Genomic DNA, 25,308 nt, shown 5'->3' with positions numbered 1-25,308 from the left:
ACCTCTTGTACATGGTCTTATATAGCATCAAAAATGCTTCCCCTGTTCCCCTGAGCCAGTGAACCATTTTTCAGGACTACATGAAACCCCTTTTTCCATGTAGCGTAGTCTAAACCTGAAGGATGCTGCCTCACATCCTCTGGTGACTGATTCTTTTACAGTATAATTATTTATGCTTTGAGGCCAAATCAAATAACCACTAAGGCTCGAGTTCTCTCAGAGACTGAATCATGAGTTTGCATCATTCTCACCAACTTTCTTCCTCTTTTTACTCGCCTGTGGGAGTTCTGGGGAATTTGTTCAAACACACATTTTCTTTGAATTCGCTTTCTTAAATATATAAATATATATTTAGTAGTGTTCATCATACACACAAGTGCATATGAGTTCATAAAACATGCACGTTGTGAGTTCGGGCTGAGTGCAGCCTTGACATTTTAACCTTGAGAGTTTCTTGTTAGTCATATGACAAATATAGGGTAAAGATATAATTGTGGAATCAGTAGACCAGCACAGACAAGCCTTTTTATCAGTCTACCCAGCTACCTGAATAACGATGCTATTGAGCAGGTTTTCAATTCCGCCCCTTAATAATAGTGCTGCCTCTGAATCAGCCCTGAGTCATGACATACCTGACTTCTGCACATCGCCTTCATCTCATGCACCGGAGGGCTGTGGAATGTTTGATGTCTGATCGACTAGAAGGCCTAACCCAGAGAATGGCCATTGCTTGTTGACAGTCATAAACTCCTGCCTTTGACTCATTCGGTCTTGAAGAACGGTAAATTTCCCATAACAGTGGGCAGATGTGAACATGTACTCTTAGAGGTTATCTGTGCCACACCACATGCACGAGTGGGAATCCATCACCTGCACTCATTGTGTATTAGCTGAATTTTCCCTCATTACTCCTACAGATGTGGTCGGACGTTTTCGTACACTCATCATGGACGTGACTGTCTTGGCTTTCAGTGATTTCTTTGAACTGTTCTTTTTTTCTGGGGCAGAATGAGTGTACACCACATATTATATGGACAAAAGTATTGGGATACCTGATCAGTCATTATTTCTTCTGAATTCAGAAGTATAAAAAAAAAGAGTTAATCCTGCTTGTGTTGGAATAACTGATAGTCTGATGGGGAGGTCAGGATGCTGAATGATCACCACCCCACCACATCATCCCAAATGTATTGAATGTGTGTGTGTGTGTGTGTGTGTGGGGGGGGGGTTATACCCCTTTAGCCCATACCTGGAATTATGCAAAGTGCCAATATGTTCATGTTCAAGGGGCCTATTCTATTGCCAGTGCTTCTCAACAGGACCCATTTAAACTGAGTGTGTGCATTTGCACATCTGTGTCAACAATGGGTGCTATGTTGGCAAAAGCCCCTCAACTTCCTGTTAGTGATCATGATTGGCTACAGCTCGGAGCTTCCCTGTTCCCACTTTAAAAAGGGTTTGTTTGACAGCACTCACTGAATTGACCAACACACAGTACAATTGGAAAGTCCATTAGCTGCGAAAGATGACTGTAGATTTACACTTACAGGTCAGGAATGCCTCTTGGAGCCATTTCTCGCATCAATCCACAATTAGATTTTATCTACAAAGGGAGAGAAATTAGCACTGTTGCTACTTGCTACTCTCCCAGAGAGTGGGCCTCCTGGTAAAATCACCTCCAGAGCACCTGGGTAGTCCTGAAAGAAGTGAGAAAGAGCCCAAAGGTAACAGCCAGCATAGTGAACAAGTTTATTTGAAATCAGGTGAAAGAGAAAACTGATGGGGGTCCTTAGGCAGTGTGTGTGTGTGTGCTAGCCTTCTGTCGCTAGCAACACAGTGCGAAATGTTTGTGCTGTTTTTGATTCGATGAAATTACGCAGCGCTAAATGTCATTCTGCAGTTTTTGGTGCAGAACGATATTGTTACAGTATGCAAGAAACGCAACTTAGGACGAAATTTAAACAGTACACCAAATGTAGCGGCACACTGCCCAGCTCAAAGTGAACACAGTTCACAGGTTTATGTGTACGGAGTGAAGAAAATGAGATATAGTAGCTAAATGAGATGTGAGTTTTAAGAGCACTTGGAGGTCAATTCCTCCCTTAAAGTTTTGTCCTACGTGGATTAAATGGTCAAACCTCTTTTGCTGCAGGCATGCTGCTAAACTTAGAGGGAGATGTTGCGAGGGGACTTGGCTCTCTATTAAATATGGTAAACTTTTCAGCTTTTAGATATGTTTTGTGTTTGCTCAGGTTAGAAGTGTTGCCATAGCCAGAAGGCTTAACGCTTGATACTGCTATCAGCTTGCCATTGCCCTGACTGTGTTATGCTTGAATCGAAATCTGCCACTCATTGATTTGATGTGAATCTGTACTGGGCAGTACTGTTGTAATTTACCCAGCCCTACTTGGCAGGAGCAGGAGCAGGAGCATGAGCCTAGCTCAAGTGGACTGTCTAACATCAGCAGAAATGATAATCATAAGTCTGCATCTCTTTTCAAATAGAAGTATTAACATTTAGTCACATTTGTAACAGTGTTTCTCTAACATTTTAATTCATTTTTTAAATATTATATTGTTGAATTTGTGTTAAAAATGCAGTGCATAGCCATAGGCAGACCTTATTGATCACAGCTGCAGTTTTAACATAATGAAATTTTGTTAGTTTCCTGTAAAACTTGTTGTAAAAATTCTAATGATCTGTGTGTTGTTGCTCCTTAAAGTCCAAAGTACAAATCTCAAGGCCCACCTTATTATTAACTCTCCAATTATTGCTTAGTAACCTGTGCTTTAGTCAAAGGTTTAGTCTAGGTTAAGAGTTAATCTGCATGTGAAAAAAGGCTCCATTGAGCCTCATGGCTGCTGTTAGTTTGATAAACTAACAGGTTGTTGGGTTTTCTACTGGAGCTGCTACTGGTCACATTATGAAGCTTTTCTCAGGGTTAACATGTGTGAAATCTGCAGGTGTGTTTCACCATCGACTCATGAACATGGATGCGGGAATGATCAGTCTGCAGTCTTTTTGGATCACCATGAAGATCATGACATTGATGACGAGGCTGGACGTTGTCACTCAGAGAGTGTTTGTCTCCTTGGCGAGTGGCTGAGTTTATCCCCAGAGAAGGCATCAAGCACATCACTCAGCAGCTCGGGGAATGTAAAGGAGGGACCAGAGGTCAGATAAAGATGATTTAGAAATGGAGAATGATAAAAGGGAACCCACTGATTAAGGCATTGCAGACTCCAGCAAGGGGATCTAGTAAAATGACTTCATGCCATTTAACTAGATCTCCTTTAGTCTTGCACTACAACTACAAGGCTAACATAGCTAGCTTATGCATGCATTAATCACACTCATCTCAAACCAGGCCAAGGCCATTTTCTTGATGTAGTCTGCAAAATAATGTTGGGATCCACTTAAACTAACTCAGACGATGGTGTGTGACGACTCTGGCATGCAGTTAGAACTAGACTAGCCATGGATAGCCATAGCCATGGTCCAGGTATATAAGATGATACACAGTCACAAAATCATAAACATGGTTTAGCACAGCAGTTACACATCAATGTTTACACAATACACAAACTCAGCAGTTCAGCAGCCTGGCAAAGGAAATACCTGCAAGCCGGGCCTTATTAATGCCGGGTGCTAATGTTGGACAAGCCCAGCAGTAGCACTGTTGGATGAGCCCGGCAGGCGGGTCGTGCTAATCACTTAGCGATGTTGGACGAAGCCTGTAGGTGACTGAAGCCTGCTAAACTTTATGATAAGCTTTTCTCAAGCATACTTTTTGCCACACTAATGGTCACTTATTAGATACAGCCTCTGCCATTTTCTGTACTGGAAGTATACAGACACAGGATCTTGCGGCACAAAGGTTGATGCTAAAATAGAGCCAGCCAGCGGATCCCAATGATATAGAGTTTGGATTTTCTGCCCGATTTCCCACCACTTTGGTGGTGACATCATTCTTCTAGCCTATTCTGCCGATGTTTAGGCCTGTGGATCATTCTCTGTTTCTTACGCAGACATGACAGCAGGGGTAGGCATGACAAACAGGCCTGTTTCTTATGAGCTTGGGCTCATAATGAAAGTAGGGTGGGGCGGGGCGGGCTCGGACAGAACGGGTAGGGTCTGGCTGGATTTTTTGGGGCTGATCTAAGCTCTAATATGTTGTTAAGCCCTCACACCGAACAGCCTGGCCTGGTTTGTAAGCTTTTCACACATTAAGACTTCCACACATTCCTCCACAGTTTCAGACTGAAGAACCTCTAAAGGTTCCTGAAGGATCTTACACTTTTAACACTGTAGCATCTGTGTGCCTCAGCAGAAATCAAGATTCATCAGACCAGGCTATGCTTTTGCAGTCTTCAGCTGTCCAGGTTTGATTATCTTTGATGACCCAGACCCAAACATGCTCCTCTGATTGTGTACCCCGTCCACCTCAAAATTTGACGTGTAGTGCATTCTGAGATGCTCATTTGCTCATCACAATTGTACAGATAGATTACAGTACTGAGTTACAATAGTCTTTCTGTCAGCTCCAACCAATCTGGCCATTCTCTGTTGACCTCTCGCATCAGCAAGGCATTTGCATCCTCAGAACTTCTGGTTCCTGGACATTCTTTCTTCATTACACCATTCTAAATGAACTCTAGAGACTGTAGTGCTGAGAATCCCAGGAGATCAGCAGTTCCAGAAATCCTCAAACCAGCTCATCTGGCACCAACAATCATGCCACGCTCAAAATCACTGGTTCTTGATGTGACCATGAAACATGACACTGAAGCTGCTGGCCTGTATCAGCATGGCTTAATGCACTTCACTTCTTCCACATGATTGGTCAGTGTACTGGTGTTCCTGATTAAGTGCTAGGTGAGTGTACTTATGTGTGTGTGTGTGTCTGTGTGTGAGTGAACCGGTCTGGATCACTCAAGTCATGTACTGTACGTCAGTTAGTAAGAAACTGGTGTTAAGCTGTAAACAAAATTGTCTGTTCCCCTTTTCTCGCTTGCGTATCTTAGGAAATGGCAGTGACTCTCCTGTTTGGGAGCGGATGACGGATGTTGCGTGATTAATTTCTGATGAAGTCATGATGTTTCTAACTAATGAGCAGGTAAATGAGCAAATCAGCCGAAGTGCAATAAACCACTGTTTCCCAATCAGGCATCGCTGCCCTGCAGAGATGAGCGTCTTCCTGCTAAATCACGCCTGATTCCGGTCATGTAGGGTTTAGTGATTATCTAAGCTGAATCAGGCATGAATTAGATTATGGGGGAAACACTGAAGTGTGCAATGTCACAGTGCATCAAGATGGGGATTCAGAAACACTTACAGATCATAATGAGACTGTGTTGATTCAACAAGGTTGATTTGAAGAAGCAGTGGGACTGAATAGCTTGCCAAACTAATGTGTTGGTTTCATCATTACTTAGAGAAGTGCAGTCGCAGTGACTTGCTGATTTTGATCTGTGTGCTAAAACTCAGGTTCCTCAAGCCACCCTTGTTTGTTTATACACTGTGTGCACAATTATTAGGCAAATGAGTATTTTGACCATATTATGATTATTAGGCATATTTTCTAACTCCAAGCTGGATAACCTTGAATGCTTAATACATTTAAGTAGAGCAGGTGATGTGTGTCTGTGTAATGAGGGAGGGTGTGGCCTAAAGAGGTCAACACTCTGCAGGCAGCTTTGTTGTTTAGGCAAAATGGGCCAAAAAAGAGATTTAACTGACTCTGAAAAGTCCAAAATTACCAAAGGTCTCTTAGAGGATGCAGCACTCTTAATAAGATATTGGGGCGTAATCACAGAACCATTGAACGTTTTGTTGCAAATAGTCAATATGGTCGCAAGAAACGTGGAGAAAAAGAGACGCAAATGAACTGCCAAGGATTTGAGAAGACTCAAGCGTGAAGCTTTCAGGAACCCATTATCCTCCAGTGCTGTCATGACCAAGGTAGGGAAGGCTGAAACCCGACCACCACTGAACAAGACACATAAGCTGAAGAGTCTAGACCGGTCCAGGAAATATCTGAAGATTTTTGAAAGGTCTTATGGACTGATGAAATGAAAGTAACTCTTGATGGTTACTCTTAAAAGTTACTACTAAGGCTGTGTAAAAAGGATAGAACCAAGTTCCACAATGTAGAAGCAGAATAAAGGAAACAGGCCTTTTTATGTTCATGCGAAATGTATGCAATGTATGCAAAACAGCTCTGACCCACTGAGGCATGGACTTCACAAGACCTCTGAAGGTGCCCATGTTGTATCTGGCACCAAGACGCCAGTGGCAAATCCTCCAAGTCCTGTAAGTTGTAAGATGAGGCCTCTATAGATCACATCAATGAGCCCTGGGTGCCCAGGACCCGGTCACTGGTTTACTGACTGTCGTTCAATGAACCACTTTTGGCAGGTACTGACGGCTGCCGATCTGCCGTTTTAGAGATTCTCTAACCCTCTGATGCTTAGTGTTGATTCAATGATTCTTATGCTTGCCCATTTTTCCTGCTTTAAACACATCACATCAGATGAACATGGTCAGCAACTACTTAACTAATGACTGAATGGTGTTACAGGTATCAAAAAAACATTCTCCGCACCATTATATCACCTCTTCCAACATGTTATACTGACACAAGGCAGGATGGGAACCATGCATTCATGCTGTTGGTGCCCAATTATTACCCTGACATTACCCTGTCTTAGTAGAATCAAGCCATGAGCCTCAAAATCAGCAAGACCATATTTGTCCCCATTCTGATGGTTGATGTGAACATTACCTGAAGCTGCTGGCCCTTATCATGCATTATTATGCATTGCATATGCGTTGCACTGCCACATTATTGGCTGATCATGAGTAGAAGTCTTTATCATAACTTGCTCAGCAAGAGTATATAAAATAAATAAATATGGAAATACAAAAAGGGGTCATTAAGTCAAATGCTTTAGTCTTAATATTTTAATATACAAATAATATGAAAGTGGCTGAATATTTTAAAATAACAATACCATTAAAAGTGCATTACATGAAGATCCATAAATACATCTACACACCTGAGTGGTCTGATCTTTCAAGTGGTTTCCTGATTATAAATACAGTAGTTTTATTACAACCTGATGGAGCTGTTGTCTAATACTGTTTCTTATACATTCAAGTGTAGCTGAGTGCACCATATTTCGAGCATATTTCAGCATGATCCCGCTCTCTAAAACTGAGGACAAGCACACAGACCCAGTTCCTGTGTGTCACCAAAGCTATCCTCCACAGTTCCGTCATGTCGAGCCTGAGCAGTCTATTGTTGATTTCCATGATGATTCCTCCACTAGTCATCTTCTTGGCATGGTCGGAGGCCTCAGTGCAATTCTCACTTCTTCCCCCACAGTCTGCAAAGCACAAAGACATTTTACTTCCACAGTTCACTTAAAGCACAGTCTGTCTCCAGTCTACTCATGGAATGTATTATTTTTAGTAATTCCTGTCCCTATTTCCCCTTTTTTGGTGCTCCTGTAACTCAGCTTAATTTGGAATTAATAACTTTTTTATGTAGGCATGTGCATGCATTATCAGAAAAATGATACAATACAAACAAATAATATGGTGAGATAATGACATGATAATGACAACATCAGCAAAGCTAACATGTCTAGTAAAAATTGACACATGCAGTACAAAATAGCATAGACCAGCAGTTCTGAAACATTGCACTGTGAGACCTCCAAAGGCTGAGAATCTCCCTGGACCCCCTGGATTAAGAACCACTGATGTAAGCAGTTCAATCTAATTTAACTAGCATGTATTTACAAAATGATCACCTCAAAGCTCTGCAAAATTCAGCAAATTCATGGACGTTAACCAGCGCTTCATTTTCAGACGTAATTCAAATTCAGGAAACAAATTTCAAACCATAAAAATGCTGCAAATCCGGACACACTTCCACAACGGAAGTGTTTTTTTCCGGAGGACACTGAAAAGAACTTCAAACCTAATCCCAGAGGCTAGATGATACAGCAACCGAACAAAAGAAAAGCAGCATATCTCTCTCACTGCTAGCCTCTATAGTGTTCTATGTAGAAAGATCTATGTAGTGATTGAGAAAGAAGTAAACAACAGGTCTATTTCAGACACAGCCTTACGCAATCAGGGAACTAAAACAGTATAGTAAAATGCCAATAAAGCCAATTAAAACCTCACTTGCATTTTCTTAATAACCCTTCCTTGTTATTGGCTGAGAAGTAAGCAAACTTCATCATTTATTTGTACGGTGCTTGTACGTATGGATTCAAATACATGAACAAAATATTTCTATTTTTTCACTCTACTTATCTCATCATTTACAGTGATATCACACATTTATGCACATCCATATTTAAAGCGCAGCTAGATTGACTCCAGTGAGAGAACACAGAGCACAGAGAGGTCAATCGTTGTTTCTGTCATAAAACCCATGATAAAACTATGGTAAACATAGTTAGCGAATATAACAATGTATCTGCATTTGTTTGGTTCTGTGTACATATTGCGTAGCCTCAGCCTACATCCAAAATCACATACTCTTCTATACTTCTGCTATACTTACACACTACGCTACTGAACACATTTCTAATGGTGCTGCCCAACACTTACAGCACTTCTGAAGTTGCATTTGTTTTCTGAATGTGCATCATGTCTGTGAATTTGCCACACATCTCTTAAATGGAGCTTGTGTTGTAATTTTTATTGATGCAGCATATTTGAGAAATGTAGCATGTATTGTGATTTTGATGGAAGCATTTGGACGCATTTTGTGATTTTGCAGCTTGCTTTCATTTTGCAGAGTGTTGAGCTTTCTCGACCACTGTAGTTTTTTCCTTCTCCTGTGGCTTTTTTCTTTTTGGAGAAGGTTTTTGTGTGACAGCGACAGTATGTAAGCTTTAAACACCAGTTGCAGACAACTTTTGTCTGTTGTTTACTTTCACAATGTAAATGAATGCTATTTTAGACTCAACAGGAGACTGTAATGGTAGTAATGCAGTTGTAAACTCTAACCTGTTGCTTTTTCCATGATCCGGTTACTACAGCTGGCTTCACTGGAGGCGCAGGGGGATGAGCTGGTCTGCTTACCTGTGGTTTTACAGGGTCACACAGAATCAAGGTTAATTATACACTGCAATAAATCATACGTTAAATGCATATAATATAAAATACAGTGCTGATCAATTTTTAGAACACCCCTGCTTTTCTTAGTTTGCCATCTTAGCAAAGGCTTTCTTACTAAAACTCTGCCTGTCAAACCTGTAGTTTGCAAGTCTTCTCTTTAGAGCTGGAGCTGAGACTTTTGATGGTCTAGGAAACTGTACTCACCACACTCTGGCTTCATTTGTAATAGCACCTTTCACACTTTTAAGAGTTAGAATGGGCTTTCTGTGTCTACTCATTATGATAGCAATCCAGAGGTGCAGTGTTGTCTAAATACTGTGGTAGAGAGTACCACAGATCAACACTGATTTTACACAGACAGGGTTTTTAAGTAATCAGCAGCATATGAAAATCTGAATTATTTGCATGAATTTCCAAAGCTTAATTGAATCCACTTCCATAGGAAAAATACGTTTTACAATATTCTTCAGTTTTTAGTTCTTTTCTCAACCCCCACCAAATCCATTTACTTTGTACCGTTTGAGGTCATTTGGTTTTGTACCATTTCAGGTTATAAACTGGACTTGAAGTGCTTACATGTCAATAACTGGAAAAATGGGATACATTATATACATATTAAAAATTGCAAAAATTTCAAACATGGTGCAGCTTACCTGCTGTGTATTTGGAGGACACGAAGGCTTAGCTGGAGGTACAGGCTTTATCTGTGTGGGTGAAGAAATGGCCAGAGGCAGAGGTGGATGTGGTTGCACTTCTGGTTTTTTAGGGGGCTGCAAAATGAAAAAATGCTCAGATTGACTGTTCTGCTCGTTCTGAAATTAATACACAAACAGCTGTTTTAAATAGCTGTCCCTGTTTGCCACTGCCTTGAATCAACAGAATGGTTGTATGTGGACAAACGTGAATGCTGTCAAACAGATGGCATCGTCTATCGCTCACCTGTGGGGCAGGGCGTGAGGGGACGACTCTGACTGTAAGAGGGGTGCATGGCTGAGTTGCAGACGACTCGATGAAAGTAGGCTGGCTGATCTGAGGGCGATCCTTCAAAACGTCTCTTTTATCTCCAGCATTATCAAACAGGGGATTCAGATGCTCTCCATTCCTCAGGGTTTTACTACAAACAGAGACCAAACAAACATACAAACAGTTAGTGTCACACTATGTCTAACAAGCCTGCCAACAAGCACTTCGCTGTGACCTGTGGCCGAAACAGATGCCAATATTAGCATGAGCTAACTCACATTTTACGAACAGAGCCAGTGTCCTTTGTCTTTTTACAATAAATCCAACTTCCAAACGCTACAGCCAGCAGCAACAGGACTCCCACTGCGGCTGAGATGCCAATGATCGTCTCCTTTCCTGTGAAACAAAATGATGTCGTTCAGGAAGAATACTGGACTATGTGTAAAGACTGTATCACTGCTTAAACTCTAGATGACTCTTCCAGGAGTTCATGAGTAATGCTGAATATCATGAGATCTTCTGAGAGGGCTTACCAGAAGGCAAGTCAGTGTATTTGATATCACAGTATGGTGGAGCCCACCCAGGATCACAGTGGCACTGCTTTCGGTGATCACAAACCTACCAATAAACAGAGAGATGCGTTTAATCTGTCCCTTTTATGTAGAATCACACTAGGCTTGTTATGGGACAGGAAGCATTTTGAATAGCACCCAAAAGTTAACCATTTCTTTTAAAACTTTTATGTTTTATTAATAATTATTTCCCCAGTTTTTCCCCAGATGAAGTCAGATGAAGCTAGCCAACCATGTGTGTTCAACTGATACTGTTACATCAACATTAGCTAGCATTACATTAAGTGACAGAGGGGAGAGGGGGGATAGCCAAAGACATAGAGGCCAATTATATGGTCTATTCTTCAAACTTCTGACTTCTGTGGATGGCTGTTCTATTTATTATACACAATGTTGTGCAGGTCCCCCTTGTGCCGCCAAAACAGCTTAATCCACAAAAACTGCTGCCTTAGTGCTTTTGAACTATTTCATAGAAGTCTCACCCCACGGCCGCTGCACTTCGACGAGCAATCCTCGCTCATACCATACACCTTTACATCCTGGCACATGTTCTCAAAGCACACCTATTAAATAAAAAAAAATAATAATAATAATAATTAAAAAACAACTATGTTTACATTTACAGTCCTAACACAATGCACTGTGGTTCTTACTTTGTTAGGCCCACATTTGGCTCCTGTAGGCACCATGCTAAGTTTGTCCAACTCGTACCGCTCCCCAACTATTTTGCATATTTCATTTTTTATTGCTATTGAGGCGCTCAGACCAGTGATAGGGCGAATGTTTCCTCCAGTGCAAAATATGCTTCCACAGTGCATATCTCTGCGAAAATAACATCACAACATTTGTTAATCAACTGTAGGCAATAGATCTGTTATACAGTTGTATGCTGTTATACATTAATAATAATTAGCAATAATCAGGTGGTGATTTAACTTTTACAATGTCAGAATTATTATAATCAGTTACAAAAATGGCAAGGTATAACATTTGCAATCTATTTTTAAATGTAACAATAAAATGTTTTTAAAGCTTTATATATTGTTTTTATTGAATATATTTCACTATTGTGTAAAGAGCTATTGAAGTTCCTTCAGTTCAGCCTATTTTCCAAAATGTATTTTGAACTCTACCAAAATAAAATCACATCAAATGTGAGATCTCATGACCTGAAACCGGTTAATATAGTATATATTTTCGAATTGAATCACTGTGAGGTCAGATTAGTATGTCCATCATTATTATTTATAATAATATCATTATCATTATCTAGAAATTTCCTACTGTGGATCATTAAAATCTATCCATCTGTCTGTCTATTCATGTGTCAGTCTGCCTGTCTATGTACACTCCTATCTATGTACACAGTGGAAGTTTGAAATTGTAATGCATCTCACATTATTGAAGGTTTGTCAAATGAAATTATCCTATAGACTCACTGCTACGCAGAGCAACAAATATTTGTAGAAGAGAAGACTCGAGACAGTCTCAACGTACTGTTCAGCACAGGGCTTGAAGCCTTCTTTAGTCCTTCCACAGTGGGAATCATTGTGCCCAAAAGTATTTTTGAAGAAGCAGGCACTTGAAGCCACCTTGGCATCTGTAAGGAGAAAAGTCAAGGTGTTAATTTACACTAAAACTCAAAAGTTATCAACCACTCCTCAAATTTGGAATCCTTATTTTCAGCAATATAAAACATTGCATTCTGGATATGTGTAATAAAAAAGCATCCCAACTTTATGAGTTTACTGTAAGAATTGGGATGCGAGGATAAAAAGGCTAAAAGCTAATGCTAACCAACCATGTGAAGCACTGCTCAGAGAAGGGATGACTGGAGGAAGCACCGCTAAGCTAAAAGCTAACAATACCAGACCCTAATGCAATTTCTTGAGCTAGCGAACAGCACACCTTGCCAACACAGGACCTGATAAAACTTGGGAATAACTGCAAAAGGTTCTTCTTACAGTCTTCAAAGCTATGCTAGACAAGGCATATAGCTGTGGGTCATTGCAGTGATGCAAACCAGCAATGTGCTTCTAAAGTAAAATAACAGGGTGGTAAATATGCTTATAAAACCGCATCTGAGCATTTTACCCCATCCAAATATTTACTTTTTTGCTTGAAATATTCAGTACATGCATTTAATCCCATTTTTAATAAATAAATTAGCATCTACTATGTCTTGAATTTTTGTTTTAAACTTTGGACTGGTAACATGCCAAACTAATACTGTAAAATACAAAAAACAATAGTGCAATACACAATTACTGTGTTTAATATTCATATTTATAGTATAGTTATCATTTAGTAACTTCATTTTAGTTCACAAAAACTAAATTAAATAAAATACCAAAAATGAAAGATCAACTGGCCTACCTCAATGTACACAGTTTTATAATTTAATAATTGCATAAGGTGCAATAGTTATTGCAAACAGTGCTGTATAGGTAAAGCTGATTAAATTATTATATTATGGCCCAAGTGCCAGCGGGACTGTCATACCTACTAGCTGCAGCAGGTTACAGCAGACTGTTGTGTGTATTACCTTTTCCCCACAGCCTCTGACAGTGCTGGAGATGAGTCGGACATTGTCCGTTGTAGCAGTAGCTGTCACCAGAGCTGCAGCGGATTCCGTTCATTTTAAAGCCGTCTTCAGGACACTTCTCTGACAGCCCTGTGCAGTACTCTGGCAGATCACACTCGGTTGCAGAGGTCCGGCACATGCTTCCAGCTTGCTTTATCTAGGAAAAGAAAGAAAAAACACCCCCCACCAAAAGCCACTCGATTAATTAGATTCTTTTCTCTTATTTATCATCGTTTGTAAAAAAACTTTCAATAATCAGAATTAGCCATTTGGCTGCCCCCTATCAGAGCAAAGTGGGAGGGCATAGGGGAGGGGCTTGTACAATGCACTGATGCACTGACCTACCCTCAAATGACCCAAAAAGATGTTTTCCAAAGTGTTCTGTGTTTGAAGAGGTATATTTCTATTTTTTAAGTATAACCATGGAAAATACGTTGATATGCCAACAAGATGCAGGATGCAGGATGTCACACTGCTCATTAAGTAAGTGTTTGAACACCTCAAGATATGTGTTGAGCAACATCCTGTAGCATTTTCCAATTAAAAAATCATGTTGCTGCTCTACTGACTACTGACTCTACAAATAAGGAGAGAATGCTTTAGTTAATGGGGCAGGACAACAGCATGTGGACGACAGTTTGTTTTAGTGATAAAATCAAGTACTGACCTCGTAATCAAATCATATCCATATCGAACCTGAAAATATGCTTACTGTAACAATCCTATAGGTCATGAAGTGACATTAATATGGGAATTTTAACGCTCTCTTTCATTATTGGTACTCCTACATACATTCACACATTTTTGTACTCTCAATAATCTCACCATCCTCTGTTTCCTGATAGACTTTATTTCTTTTGAATTATTGCACTCTGTGGTTGATTCTCTGTGGTTTTGTTGCTCATCCGCTTTCCACTTATGATAACACTACACAGTTTCCCTGCTTTGCTTTGAACATGCAAGACTGATTACATTAAAGTAGGTGTTTGGGTAATAGTGAAAACAACTGAGAAATTACTAAATAACACTATGTTGTAAATAATCTACTCTATGCAAACAGTTCCTACAAATTAAACTGTGTTGGCTAAGCACACCAGCACCCTTGCACCAGCCCTCCCCCACCATTCCCCTTTAGAGGGCATGTCCTTCAAACACAAGTTTGTAACTTCCTTCCAGAGAATCACTCAGCCGTATAGGCGTGACTCAAAATACAACTTCCAGACACTGTTAGTATTGCATTCTATTTAAAGTCAAGCTTAAAGGCCAGTACCTGACCAGAAGAGTACATAGGTAGTCACAAACTGCAAATTTCAAAATGCAGGTATTTATTACAATGCAACTCAGGAAAGGCATTCAAAACAAAAAGAAAGAAAAAAAGAAAAAAAGAAAGAAATACATAATTTCACACATTTCTATGATTTATATAGCTTTGTGTAGACTAGCTCTGTCTGTGTTCCCTTGTTTATCATCTCCCTCATGTCTGCTTAGTTCTTCTTTGCGCTTTTCTATTCCCCTTGCCAGTGTGTTGTCTGTGGCCCCACCCTCTCATAATTGGTCCCAGATGTTTCTTGTCTGTGTTCAGTGTATATAATAGACTTAAATACTCTTTTTTTTGTCTTGTCGTTTTGTTGTATTTCTTGTTCTGGTTCCATTATTTCAGTTTCAGTACTTTCTAGTTCTTATTGTTTCTTGTTTTGCAGTATTCTTACTTTCTATGGTCTTTGATCAGTCTGTTCTTTGCTTTCCTTGTGGTTAACCCTCTGTTTCACCTATGGATTATTATAAGGACATGCACTTGAATTCTGTCTCATCTTCTTTAACATTACAAATTTTTATTTTACAGAGGCATTATAAGATTTTGCACTTCATACATATACCGTCATGCCATATATATATAGTTGTATGTCTATTCATTCTTATTTCCTTATATACCTTACCTTTTTTCATCTTGCCCTTTGTCTTTTATCTATCTTGTGGTAGTTGCCTAAGCATTTCACTGCACTTTATACCATGTTTAACTATGTGAGAAATACACTTTTTTATTTCTTCATTCTTTAAATTTACTACTTTTGGAAACACATGTAACACATTTTATTCATTTAAAGTTAATTACCTTCCTCTGAAATCTAAGTGTTTTTGTCTTGCTGTGTGTCATTCTTTTTCCCAGCATTTTCACACATCCTTGTATCTGACACCAAAATGGTTTTGTTGATTTGCTTTGTAAGACTGTACCTGGCAGTTCTCACAGCAGTCTCCTTCCGCACACTGAGAGCCTTCCGTAAATGTGCAGGTCTTGGCATTACAGCATGGGTTCTCACACTCCTGCAGAAGCAACAGGACACGTTACACAGGGCGAGTCATGCTTGCTAAACCAGATGAGGTCACCATACAAACGCATTACTCACACAACTCTGGACATGAAAAACACACTGGACCGACTCAACTGACAGGCTGGCAGAAACGCAGTGATTACTGTGGAGATCGGACTGATCTGAAGTGGAGGTTTAATGGAGAGAATGATCTGTGTGCTCACCTCCACACTTCCGCAGTCACACTCCTCCCCAGGGTCCAGGAAAGCGTTGCCGCAGACAGGCCCCTCGTACAGCTTGTCTGAGTGGGGGAGGTCCAGCAGGCAGCTTGGGTTGGCATTCTTCAGAAACAGACTCAGCTCATCCAGGCTGCAGTCACTGAAGAGCTGTGGAAACTTTGAGGTTCTGGAATGGAAAAATGGAAAGGTGTATAAAAAAGGAAAAAGTGACATGGAGTGTCAGTCTCTTATTTATTTGCCTGAGCGTTTTAAGGTAGTCCATTGTGGATTTTGAGGCGTGATTAGGATCATTAGCTATTGTAGCTATTGCCATTCTCTTTTCATCTTCAGTGTTTTACACACAGTGTGATGTTTGCTTCTTCTCTCGACCAGTGAAATGGTCGAGAGAATCGCCTTGCCACTGGCTGTCACACAAGCCTAAAGCCTCATCAACCCACCCTGCTGCTTGACAGTCATAGTGGTGTTCTTTTACATGAAATTCTCTAAACATATATTTTCTTATTGTAGCCAAAAAGTTCTATTTTCACTTCATCAGTCCATTTGATTTTTCAAACTTCTTTTTTTTAACATCTTCTTATAGATTTCTCCTGCTTTGTAGGCATCAATTATCTTCAGAGTGCTGCGCAGCTGCTTAAAGGAGCCCATGGCTTCTGATTGTTGGGACATGGTTTTAGGAGTATTTATAAAGCTTTGAAATTTGCATCACCTGACTACAATGATGGCGAACAAGCCATAGCCCTACAAAGCTAAGTAAGGTCTGAGAACTTGGTCAAAGTTATCTGTGGGCTCAAATCTTTGTGGGTTTTGCATGGTAATCATTTCCTAAAATTGTACAAAACAAAGGTAATACTAACACTAATCTTGATTAAAAAGCTGAGAAGAATGTCTTCATTTTAAAATTTCACTTTTAATTATCAACATTTTCAAACAATGTAAAGAGCAGCTGGGATTGTTTACAATTATGTCCAAAATGAAAACTTATACATATTTATAGGTTTACATTATTTTGACATAATCTGAAAATTCCAGCTGCTCTTTGTGCGGTTTAAAATATTTTATAATGAATATAATCAATAATGAATGGATCAATAGAAATGGTCCAGAATTAGCTGGAACAGACGGTACCATTCTGGAAAGGTTTTGGTCAAACAATGACGTTACATAAAGCATTTTACTCAAATATCAAAACTCATTATTGACTTGTTTTAAAGACAATCTCACCCCACACGTTCAGTCATGATACAGTTGGTGTTAAACGGACCGCAGCTGCAGTGTGACGCATCATGGGACATGCCCATGTTATGGCCCATCTCATGTGCAATGGTGGCAGCCAAGCCCAAAGGATCTATGTTATGATCCTAAGCAATACAGGAATACATGGAATAAATGTCAACTTTGCTTGGATCACATAACATTTCTAAATTATTTTCAAAATTACCAAAATAAAACATGAGAAACCAGGAAAGCCTAGTTTTACAGAATCTCCATTGGCTGTATACAATCAATAGGACTATAGGGACTAAAATATTTGCTCTTCTATTTTCCATGCTATCGTTATGGACTTTGCCACACACACATTCATGCCACAGTATGTCTTCGCATAGATTACTAAGCAGCCCTTGGCAGCATGTATACTTGTTTGTGGTGAAATGTGGTCGTCAGACCATCAGTGCGAGCAAATGTAGGCAAACAAGAGGCAGTTCTTGCGCATGCACGTTTCAACAAGGTTTGTCAGTCACTCACTCAATCAATCAGTCACTCAGTAAGCAGAATTGTCTCTTCTAGGCTGAGCCACTAGGCAGTCCAACAAAACAAAAGAGCTCTCGCACATCACAAATACTCAAGCGGTAAAGGAGGAATGCTACATACCTGATTAACGGCTCCAGAGTCTGCAGCACAGATAGCATACTTGTTTGCCAGCCCCACAGTTTCACCTAAAAAATCTATTCCTCTGTATAAAAAAGAAGGATAAGTAATCATGAAGTCATCTACAGAGCTGTATAACACTATAATTCAGATCACTGCTATGATCCAGAACCTTCTGTGTAATACTCACGTTACAAACTGGGCATTATCATGCTTGACCCGTTTTAGTAGGTTGTGCTTGCGCCAATCAATGAACCTGGTGAGAGTGTCATCAGAACTCAAACTGACCACGATCTGATCTTCAACGGTCCACAACTCCAATCCCACCAGCATCACACGGATATTATGTGGACGATACAGCTGAGGAGGGAAAGATCTGAGCTCAGCAACAGGGCTCTTCATAACACACCATGCCTGCCAAAAACACACTGATTCTGGGTGTAACTTCTTAACCTCCGAACTGATGAATTACATTAGTTGAAAAATTATTATATAGTAAATCATGAAGTCTCAGGTTTCTTAATTAGAGTTCCTTCTTGTTTCTTAAATCCATGATAGTTACACTGAAAATTACACTGAATACTCAAATGTACTATTAGCACAGTAGTTAGCATCTTCATATCATATCAACAACGCTTGCAGCATCTAAACTGTACTTGACTTTACCGATACAATTTTTGCAGTATAAGTTCCACATGCGTGGAGACAAACAGTAGGAAAAGACACCTTATCGACATGGTTTATCGCTTCCAGCATCCTCGCTCGGACCGCGCCCGTATCTGAGCCTAAGGTTTTGAACTGCAACAGAGAAACACCAAGTTCTTGCTTGTTATTCGAGGCTACCTGATCTATAAAGAACGCAAAAATGAAAAATTTATTTTCAATATTTTCAAGAACTTTATGATATTCTTACTTCAGTATTGTCCACCACAAGGAACAGTTCCACGTATCTCGGAGTACGAAATGCCGAACTGCTCTCCTAAGGAAATAAGAAAAAAAGTTATTCTAGCCGGTGCGCTGGAATGCACGGGAAAGAATCCCATTTATTCTGGCTGAATCATCTACTGACTTTAAAACACTTTGTGTTGCATATCATGTTTTTGTTAGGGTCTACATTTGTCTCACTCTGTGATTTTCATTTACTCACTGAATCACTTAGAAATACTTTAAGTTAACTTTAAATTAGTTATCTAGCAATGTTAAAACAATCAATCAATCCAATCTTTATGCTGTAAACAAAACCAGCTGGCAGATTTAAGCGTCTAAGAGCCTGCTTAAACCTGCCATTAACATCTGATCACAATCGGATTTCACTTGTGCGAATTAAAAGCCAGGTGTAAACAACCCCAAGATGCATTTTGATCAGATTACGATTAGATCACTCCAACCACATTCGGAGGTGCTCAGAGACGGAGCTTTCTCTACATTTATTACAAATGTAAACGGAAATGTTTTCTGTGATCGGATTCTGGCAGACAAGTACGTGGAAATACGCCTGTCGGAAAAACATATAATATAATATACATTAGTATAATAATTACTGTGGATCTTGGCTCCATCCCTTTGTGCTTTGGATGAGAGCAGTATTACAGTGTTTGTTCCCTGCTGATTAAATAGTCGTTACGTGAATTTGAGAACCGCCAATTGTTCCACCACTGTGTAGATGCCCCACCGTTACACTTAACTGTTCACAGTCTCCCGGAGCAAGGCGATTTTGATGAACAGCCGTTGTTTAAAGGAAGCAAAACTAAAATGATGTACACATTGGTGTGTTCTTATCTGGTCACACTGTGGACACATTTTAACGTCAAGTGTAAACAGAATCCGGTAGATCTGGATCCTATCCACATAAAAAACACTTTTTAATGCCAATTTATGTTTAATGTAAACAGGCCCTATAATACACTTCTGTCTCTTCAGAATACATCAGCTAGTTCAATCTGTAGTCAATGTAGTAACTAAAAATAAGCTTTAGGATATAATAGGGCTGTATATTAGTAAAAAACTATAAATAAATAAATAATTTTTAAAATGAATCGTATGCATTTTGACAGAAACAGCCCTGCGAACGAAGTTTTCGCCAGTATTCTGAAATGCTTGTCCAACCTTGCTACAGTATCTACGAATGAACACGTGTGGGTGAAGCATAGAGAGGACAATTCCCTTCTAACTGAAGTTATCTTAAAAATATGTACCCAGCTACTGCGTTTGAAAAGGGCTGCCATTTTAGGTTCTTTGTCGTAAACGGTGATATTCGACTCTCTCGTATTCATCCTCAGGTCTTCTTGCTTATAGAGGGCGTGGTCTCCTTCAATGCTGTCACTCAAGGGCTCGATCAGGTACAACTGCTGCTCAGCCCGCACAAAACCTCTGCAGAAACCAAAAACATCTGACATGTCACAGTCATGCCTCAGAGGGGGATCGCAGTATGAGGGCTGAGGCCGCGCCCGGTTATTGTTTACATTCCTCTGCAGTGGCTGTGTCCTGAGAGCTACGTGATATTAGCAAATACCTCATTCCAGAGCAGACTCCAACACTGACTGATGAGTCCTCCATACCATCAATATGGCCATGATAATAACAGTGGTCCTACAAAACAATGAGCTTTTTATTTCCCCTATTCAGCTTATTCATGATACAGAGAACATGTACACAACACACAGAAAAGAAAGTACAGCTTCCCTACAGCTTAAAGGCCTGTACGTGGGCCCACAGATCAGCTGCTAACTCTCATAACTACATAGCTTTTGCAAATGCAAATGTATTTTACATTTGCAGCCAGAAATAATTGATGTTTTGGGTTTTTAGCAGTTCAGAGAATAGCAGTTTTCTGCTTATGAAGGCTTATAGCGGGAATTCACTGCTTTTAGGACACTGAAGAAAATGGGCTAGAGTGTGGGAATTTTATAGGTGTACTATAGTAGGCATATACACTTATTCTGTAAGACTCTGCCATGAAAGCCTGAACTGTTCTGAATGGAAAGCTTTAGAGAGCATTCTGTATCTGTATCTGTATTTTGCAGCACAGTGGATTATTGGGGCTACCTGTCTTCACACAGGATCTCTGTATACTGAGAGTGTATCATGTGTAAGAACTAAATAATGTTGGACAATGAGCCCCACACATGAAATTGAAGATGCAGTAAAGCAGAACTGAACTGGTTGGGTTTAAGGGGTTAAAGTGGATTAAATTACTCAAACGTTGATCTGCTTGGTCACTGTTTTCCAGTATTATGAAAAGATCAACTTACCTGAAGTCTTGGAGATGTGTTCACAGTTGATCCATCCTCTTTATAATATATTTCAGTGTAATTATGTCCAACCAGCAGTCTAAAAGTTCAACAATTTGTTAAATATTACTGTAAAAAAGAAGTAAACACACCTAAAAGTAAAAAAAGTAGGACCGAAAAGAGACTGAGATATTAGAAAATATGGTAGCTGCTCAATTGTGCACAACATATAGGAGTTTTACCTGTTCTTTTCCAAATGAATTGTGTGATTGTTTCCATCGAATAACAGCTGATAGCGAAGTTTCTCAGGATACTTTTCTGGTGCCTATTGGATTTAAATATTTATTATTGAAGGAGGACTGATTTCTACTCGGGACCCACAGAGTGAATTGATTAATAAATGATAACTGCAAATCACTACATAATCAGTAACATAGATTTTTTGTTGTTGAAATTCTCTGGAATAACCATATTAGGGGGATATGAGTGGTCTACCTGGTTTGAGAGGCTCCTCTGGCTGCGGCTGCCTAGTTTCTGAAGTCTCACTACATTGTACCTCTCAACGTGGCTCAATGTACGAACAGTCTCAGTGAAGCAACCTGAAAATGAACAAAAGCCTGAGTTAAAAACTACAAAGTTCTGGGAAAATTTATACTTGTAATGTATGATAACAACATTTGAAGAAATACAATGAATTCATGTAAATCTGCATTAAGCCCAGGTTACATACTTTCTCACATTACTGAAATATTGCTAAAATAAATGCAGTAGTTAGCCACTAGAAGTATGAAATGAGAGAAGGTTAGCACTCTCCTTGGCAAGGATGGAAGAGGTCCTAGCGGCCTTTCAATACCTGTATGGTTATATAAGGCACTTCTATACTTTTTCAGAATCAGAATCAGATTTATTGGCAAAGTATATTTACACACACAAGGAATTTGTTTCCGGCTGTTAGTGTCTCTCTAATATTAACAATATACAGCTACTCTACATATAATTTACAGACAACACACAATATACAGAGTGCTTTACAATGTTTTTCAGAATAGCACTATGCAACAATATACAGAATAAATATTGTGAAACCACAGCAGTGTACACATGAAATGAACAATGGTGCAGTACTGCAGTAACTGTAGGATAACAGTTCACTGGGTGATAACAGTTTAGCAGTAATATCTATGGTCTGTAGCTGATGTGGCATCTCTAACTGGATTTTGCGTCAGTGATGGTTGGAGCTCTGGGTTATTCATCACATGGTTGTGGGTTCTATACCCACATTCACTAAGCTACCACAGTTGGGCCCTTGAACAAAGCCCTTCAACTCTCTGCTCCAGGTGCACCGTAGCATGGCTGCCACTGAGCTCAGACTCCAAACTGGGATATATGTGGAGAACACTTGGTCCCACTTCATGTTAGGTGTCTCTAATAACTGTGTAATTACACATGAGTAATCTATGCCACAACAACTCAAACAACTGATGATAAATTCACTGTTAGAAATGGATCACGGTAGTACAGCTTGCGTAGACCTTAGGTTTTGACTTATGTAATTACACAAGTGTATCTCTCCTGTGTGGGTATATGTGTGTAATAAGATATTACAGAAATAAGTCTGTCTTACAGCTATTAGGTAGTTAGAGTCTTATTACATGGATTGTTAATGTGTAACTACACAGCTAATATGATATAATACAACACAATACAATACAATGTAATGGGCTATCGATAGCAGGGTAGCAGGTTCTATACCCAGCCTAGGGCCGAGATTTCCAACCACTTTCCTTAGGCCCTTTCGGGTTGGGCTTAAGAAAATGGTCTGTGACGTAGGTTTTAACGCAGGCTTTTTAAAGCTATGGCATGATAATCACGATATAGCAACGTAACAAATCACACTATGGTCGTAAAAAAGTTGCACAAGTTAGAGTATTATAATCACGCAGTGCCAGGTCAGTATTAACAGTCTACTTACTACAATTTTTTTTTAATCCATATTGAAAGTTTATGGGGCGGGGCGGGTCGCGCTCGGACAGAACGTGCCCAGGCTCGGGCTGGATTTTTTTGGGCCGATCTAAGCTCTACTGTTGGGCCCTTGAGCAAAGCCCTTCAGCCTGTCTGCTCCCTGGGCGCTGCAACAATGGCTGCCCACCACTCCGGGCACGTGTGCTCACTGTCCCTGTGTAGGTGGAGTCCAAATTCCATCCAAAATAATGAACATGGTTGTCTCGTCTAAGAAGAGTAACCTTCTCCTGGGTCACAGTATAGTTTTCATTCTTGCTAATCCTTCTGATTATCTGCACGTTCACGTTTTGCAATAATGAGTTTATGATGTTTACATTGAGCTACATGCTGATCAATTCTCTTAAGTGGACGTACTGTAGCAGCTGTACAGTAAGTGCAGCTACCTCAGTAGTACAGTATTGACTGTATCTGTACTTCTGTCCTGCAGTTTGTCTTTTTTATTTCATATCTGATGCTTCAGTAAGCTCATTTAAGTCAGTTCTGGGCCGCTTTTCTGTTTCTCACACCTCTCATTTTAGCTTTAGCATAAAAATATAAGAGTCAGAAACACGAGAAGGAGACCGTCTAACCTCTTCTGCTGCTGTGCTGCTGGATGCTGGATGTAGTTATCTAAGAGGTTCTCCTGCAGTTTTAGAGAAACTTCAGCACTTTACTTTAGTTGTATCCCAACATTTTCGTCTACGGTTATTTATTTATTTATTTATTTATTTATTTATCTGCCATTAAAGACATTAGCTTCAGCTTTGAGGTAATACTGTTTTTACAGGATAGTCTGGTCTAGTCGAGCCACTTCTGCCAACAGCGTGTACAGAAATAAGGATAATAATACGGATTAGCAGTTATTAAAATATCAACTTACCCCAGTTAAACAGACAGGAGAGCACAAGAGCTGTAAGAGTAATAAACTTCATGGCTTGTCCTTGTCGTAACCGCTCACAGTTCACATGTTTTAGGTAAAGACTGACATGAAGAAGGAAAGCTATGCGGAAGCCCCGCCCCCTAACACGACATGGGCGGGGCCTGGGAGGCTTTGGCAGGCGCTGATATCCCGTAAAAGACGTCACTCCTGTGACTCATGATATTGAATTAAAGGAAACGTGTTCCCTGAAGTCCACTTACAGCACACAGCACATTGACCCATGGACTGATGGAGGGTGACCGAGCATGCTCTGGACAAAGACATATGCGTTCAACACAAATGATCATTGCGTTTTCCAGTCCAGGCTGCACTGTTGTCTTTGTGGGGTTTTACATGTCCTTCTAGGTGACGCTCAACCCAAACCCTACATAACCAGCACGCTCAAACTAACAGATTTCACTGAGCTCCTAGGATGACATGATAGTTGTTTATAATAAGGCCTGGCCACAAGATCATACATTAAGCTTATATATATCTTGTAGCTTTATACATAGCTTTATTATTATTTAATAATTGTCTTTTTGCCTCAATATATTATTTTGCATCTTTAATATATTGTCTTATGCCTTAAATATATCATTTTGTAGCCTTAATAAATTCTCTCTTGCCCTAAATATATTATTTTGTAGCCTTAATATAATGTCCATTTGCCACAATATATTTTTTGTAGCTTTAATATATTGTCTCTTGCCTTAAATATATTATTTTGTAGTTTTAATATAATGTCTCTTGTCCTAGAAATATTTTGTAGCCTTAATACATTGTCTCTTGACTTAAATATACTATTTTGTAGCCTTAATAAATTGTCTCTTGCCTTAAAAATATTTTTTTGTAGCCTTTTTATATTGTCTCTTTAACTCATTATTTTTATTTTGTATCTTTAATATATTGTATTTTGGCCTCAATATATTATTTTGTAGCTTTAATATATTATCTTCTGCCCTAAATATATAATTTTGTAATCTTAATAAATTGTCTCTTGCCCTAAATATAGAATTTTGTAGCTTTAATATATTGTACGTTGACCTCAATATATTATTTTGTAGCTTTAATATATTGTCTCTTGACCTAAATATATTATTTTTGCAGTCTTAATAAAATGTCTCTTTGCCTAAATATATTATTTTGTAGCGTTAATAAATTGTCTCTTGCCCTAAATATATTATTTTGTAGCTTTCATATAAAGGCTGAAGGCTGCAGTTTCAGTTTAAGAAAAAGAACAAAATATGTTGTTTAAATTTAGGTTAAATATTATAGTTTGTGTCCTCAATATATTGTCTCATGGCTTCAATATGAAAACATTCAAATTCTTTTTTTATACTACTGTGAGGGACGATGCACCCAGGTTATTCCACTCACCCTTACGCCTGTGTAAAGTGATTTGATTTGATTTGGATTTGATAGCTTCTATATGCAAACTCACACAGTGTACATAAAAAGACAAGACAAGACAACTATATTCA

General features: G+C 39.4%; 1 protein-coding gene and 1 non-coding gene across 2 annotated transcripts; one reads left to right on the top strand and one right to left on the bottom strand.

Annotated features, from left to right (window-relative positions):
- Positions 1-6,948: 6,948 nt before the first annotated feature.
- On the bottom strand, positions 6,949-23,914 carry adam8b (ADAM metallopeptidase domain 8b). Its single transcript, XM_072667401.1, has 23 exons — positions 23,786-23,914; positions 21,400-21,503; positions 21,147-21,229; positions 20,926-21,004; positions 20,187-20,263; positions 19,870-20,044; positions 18,588-18,653; positions 18,401-18,472; positions 17,865-18,034; positions 17,678-17,759; positions 17,030-17,166; positions 15,794-15,974; positions 15,493-15,582; positions 13,222-13,417; positions 12,174-12,276; positions 11,330-11,498; positions 11,159-11,239; positions 10,638-10,722; positions 10,383-10,500; positions 10,081-10,255; positions 9,795-9,911; positions 9,031-9,105; positions 6,949-7,388 (listed from the first exon to the last, which is right to left on the bottom strand). The coding sequence occupies exons 1-23, from the start codon at positions 23,835-23,837 to the stop codon at positions 7,332-7,334; spliced, it is 2,544 nt and encodes an 847-aa protein (XP_072523502.1). The 5' UTR covers positions 23,838-23,914; the 3' UTR covers positions 6,949-7,331.
- Positions 21,684-21,814, top strand: LOC140544562 (U6atac minor spliceosomal RNA). The gene has a single exon (XR_011978259.1). It is a non-coding gene; the product is annotated as a U6atac minor spliceosomal RNA (small nuclear RNA).
- Positions 23,915-25,308: the final 1,394 nt, after the last annotated feature.

This window comes from Salminus brasiliensis, chromosome 22 (genome assembly GCF_030463535.1).
Source record: "Salminus brasiliensis chromosome 22, fSalBra1.hap2, whole genome shotgun sequence".
Classification (NCBI taxonomy): Eukaryota; Metazoa; Chordata; class Actinopteri; order Characiformes; family Bryconidae; genus Salminus; species Salminus brasiliensis.
The sequence above is the reverse complement of the archived record's forward strand: the minus strand, read 5'-3'. Positions and strand labels throughout refer to the sequence as shown.

Coding starts and splice junctions, on each gene's coding strand:
- adam8b (XM_072667401.1), bottom strand. CDS start 23,837: ATGAAGTTTATTACTCTTACAGCTCTTGTGCTCTCCTGTCTGTTTAAC. Junction 21,005..21,146: donor ATTCATTTGGAAAAGAACAG/GTAAAACTCCTA, acceptor TTGAACTTTTAG/ACTGCTGGTTGGACATAATT. Junction 20,045..20,186: donor GGAGTCTGCTCTGGAATGAG/GTATTTGCTAAT, acceptor TGGTTTCTGCAG/AGGTTTTGTGCGGGCTGAGC.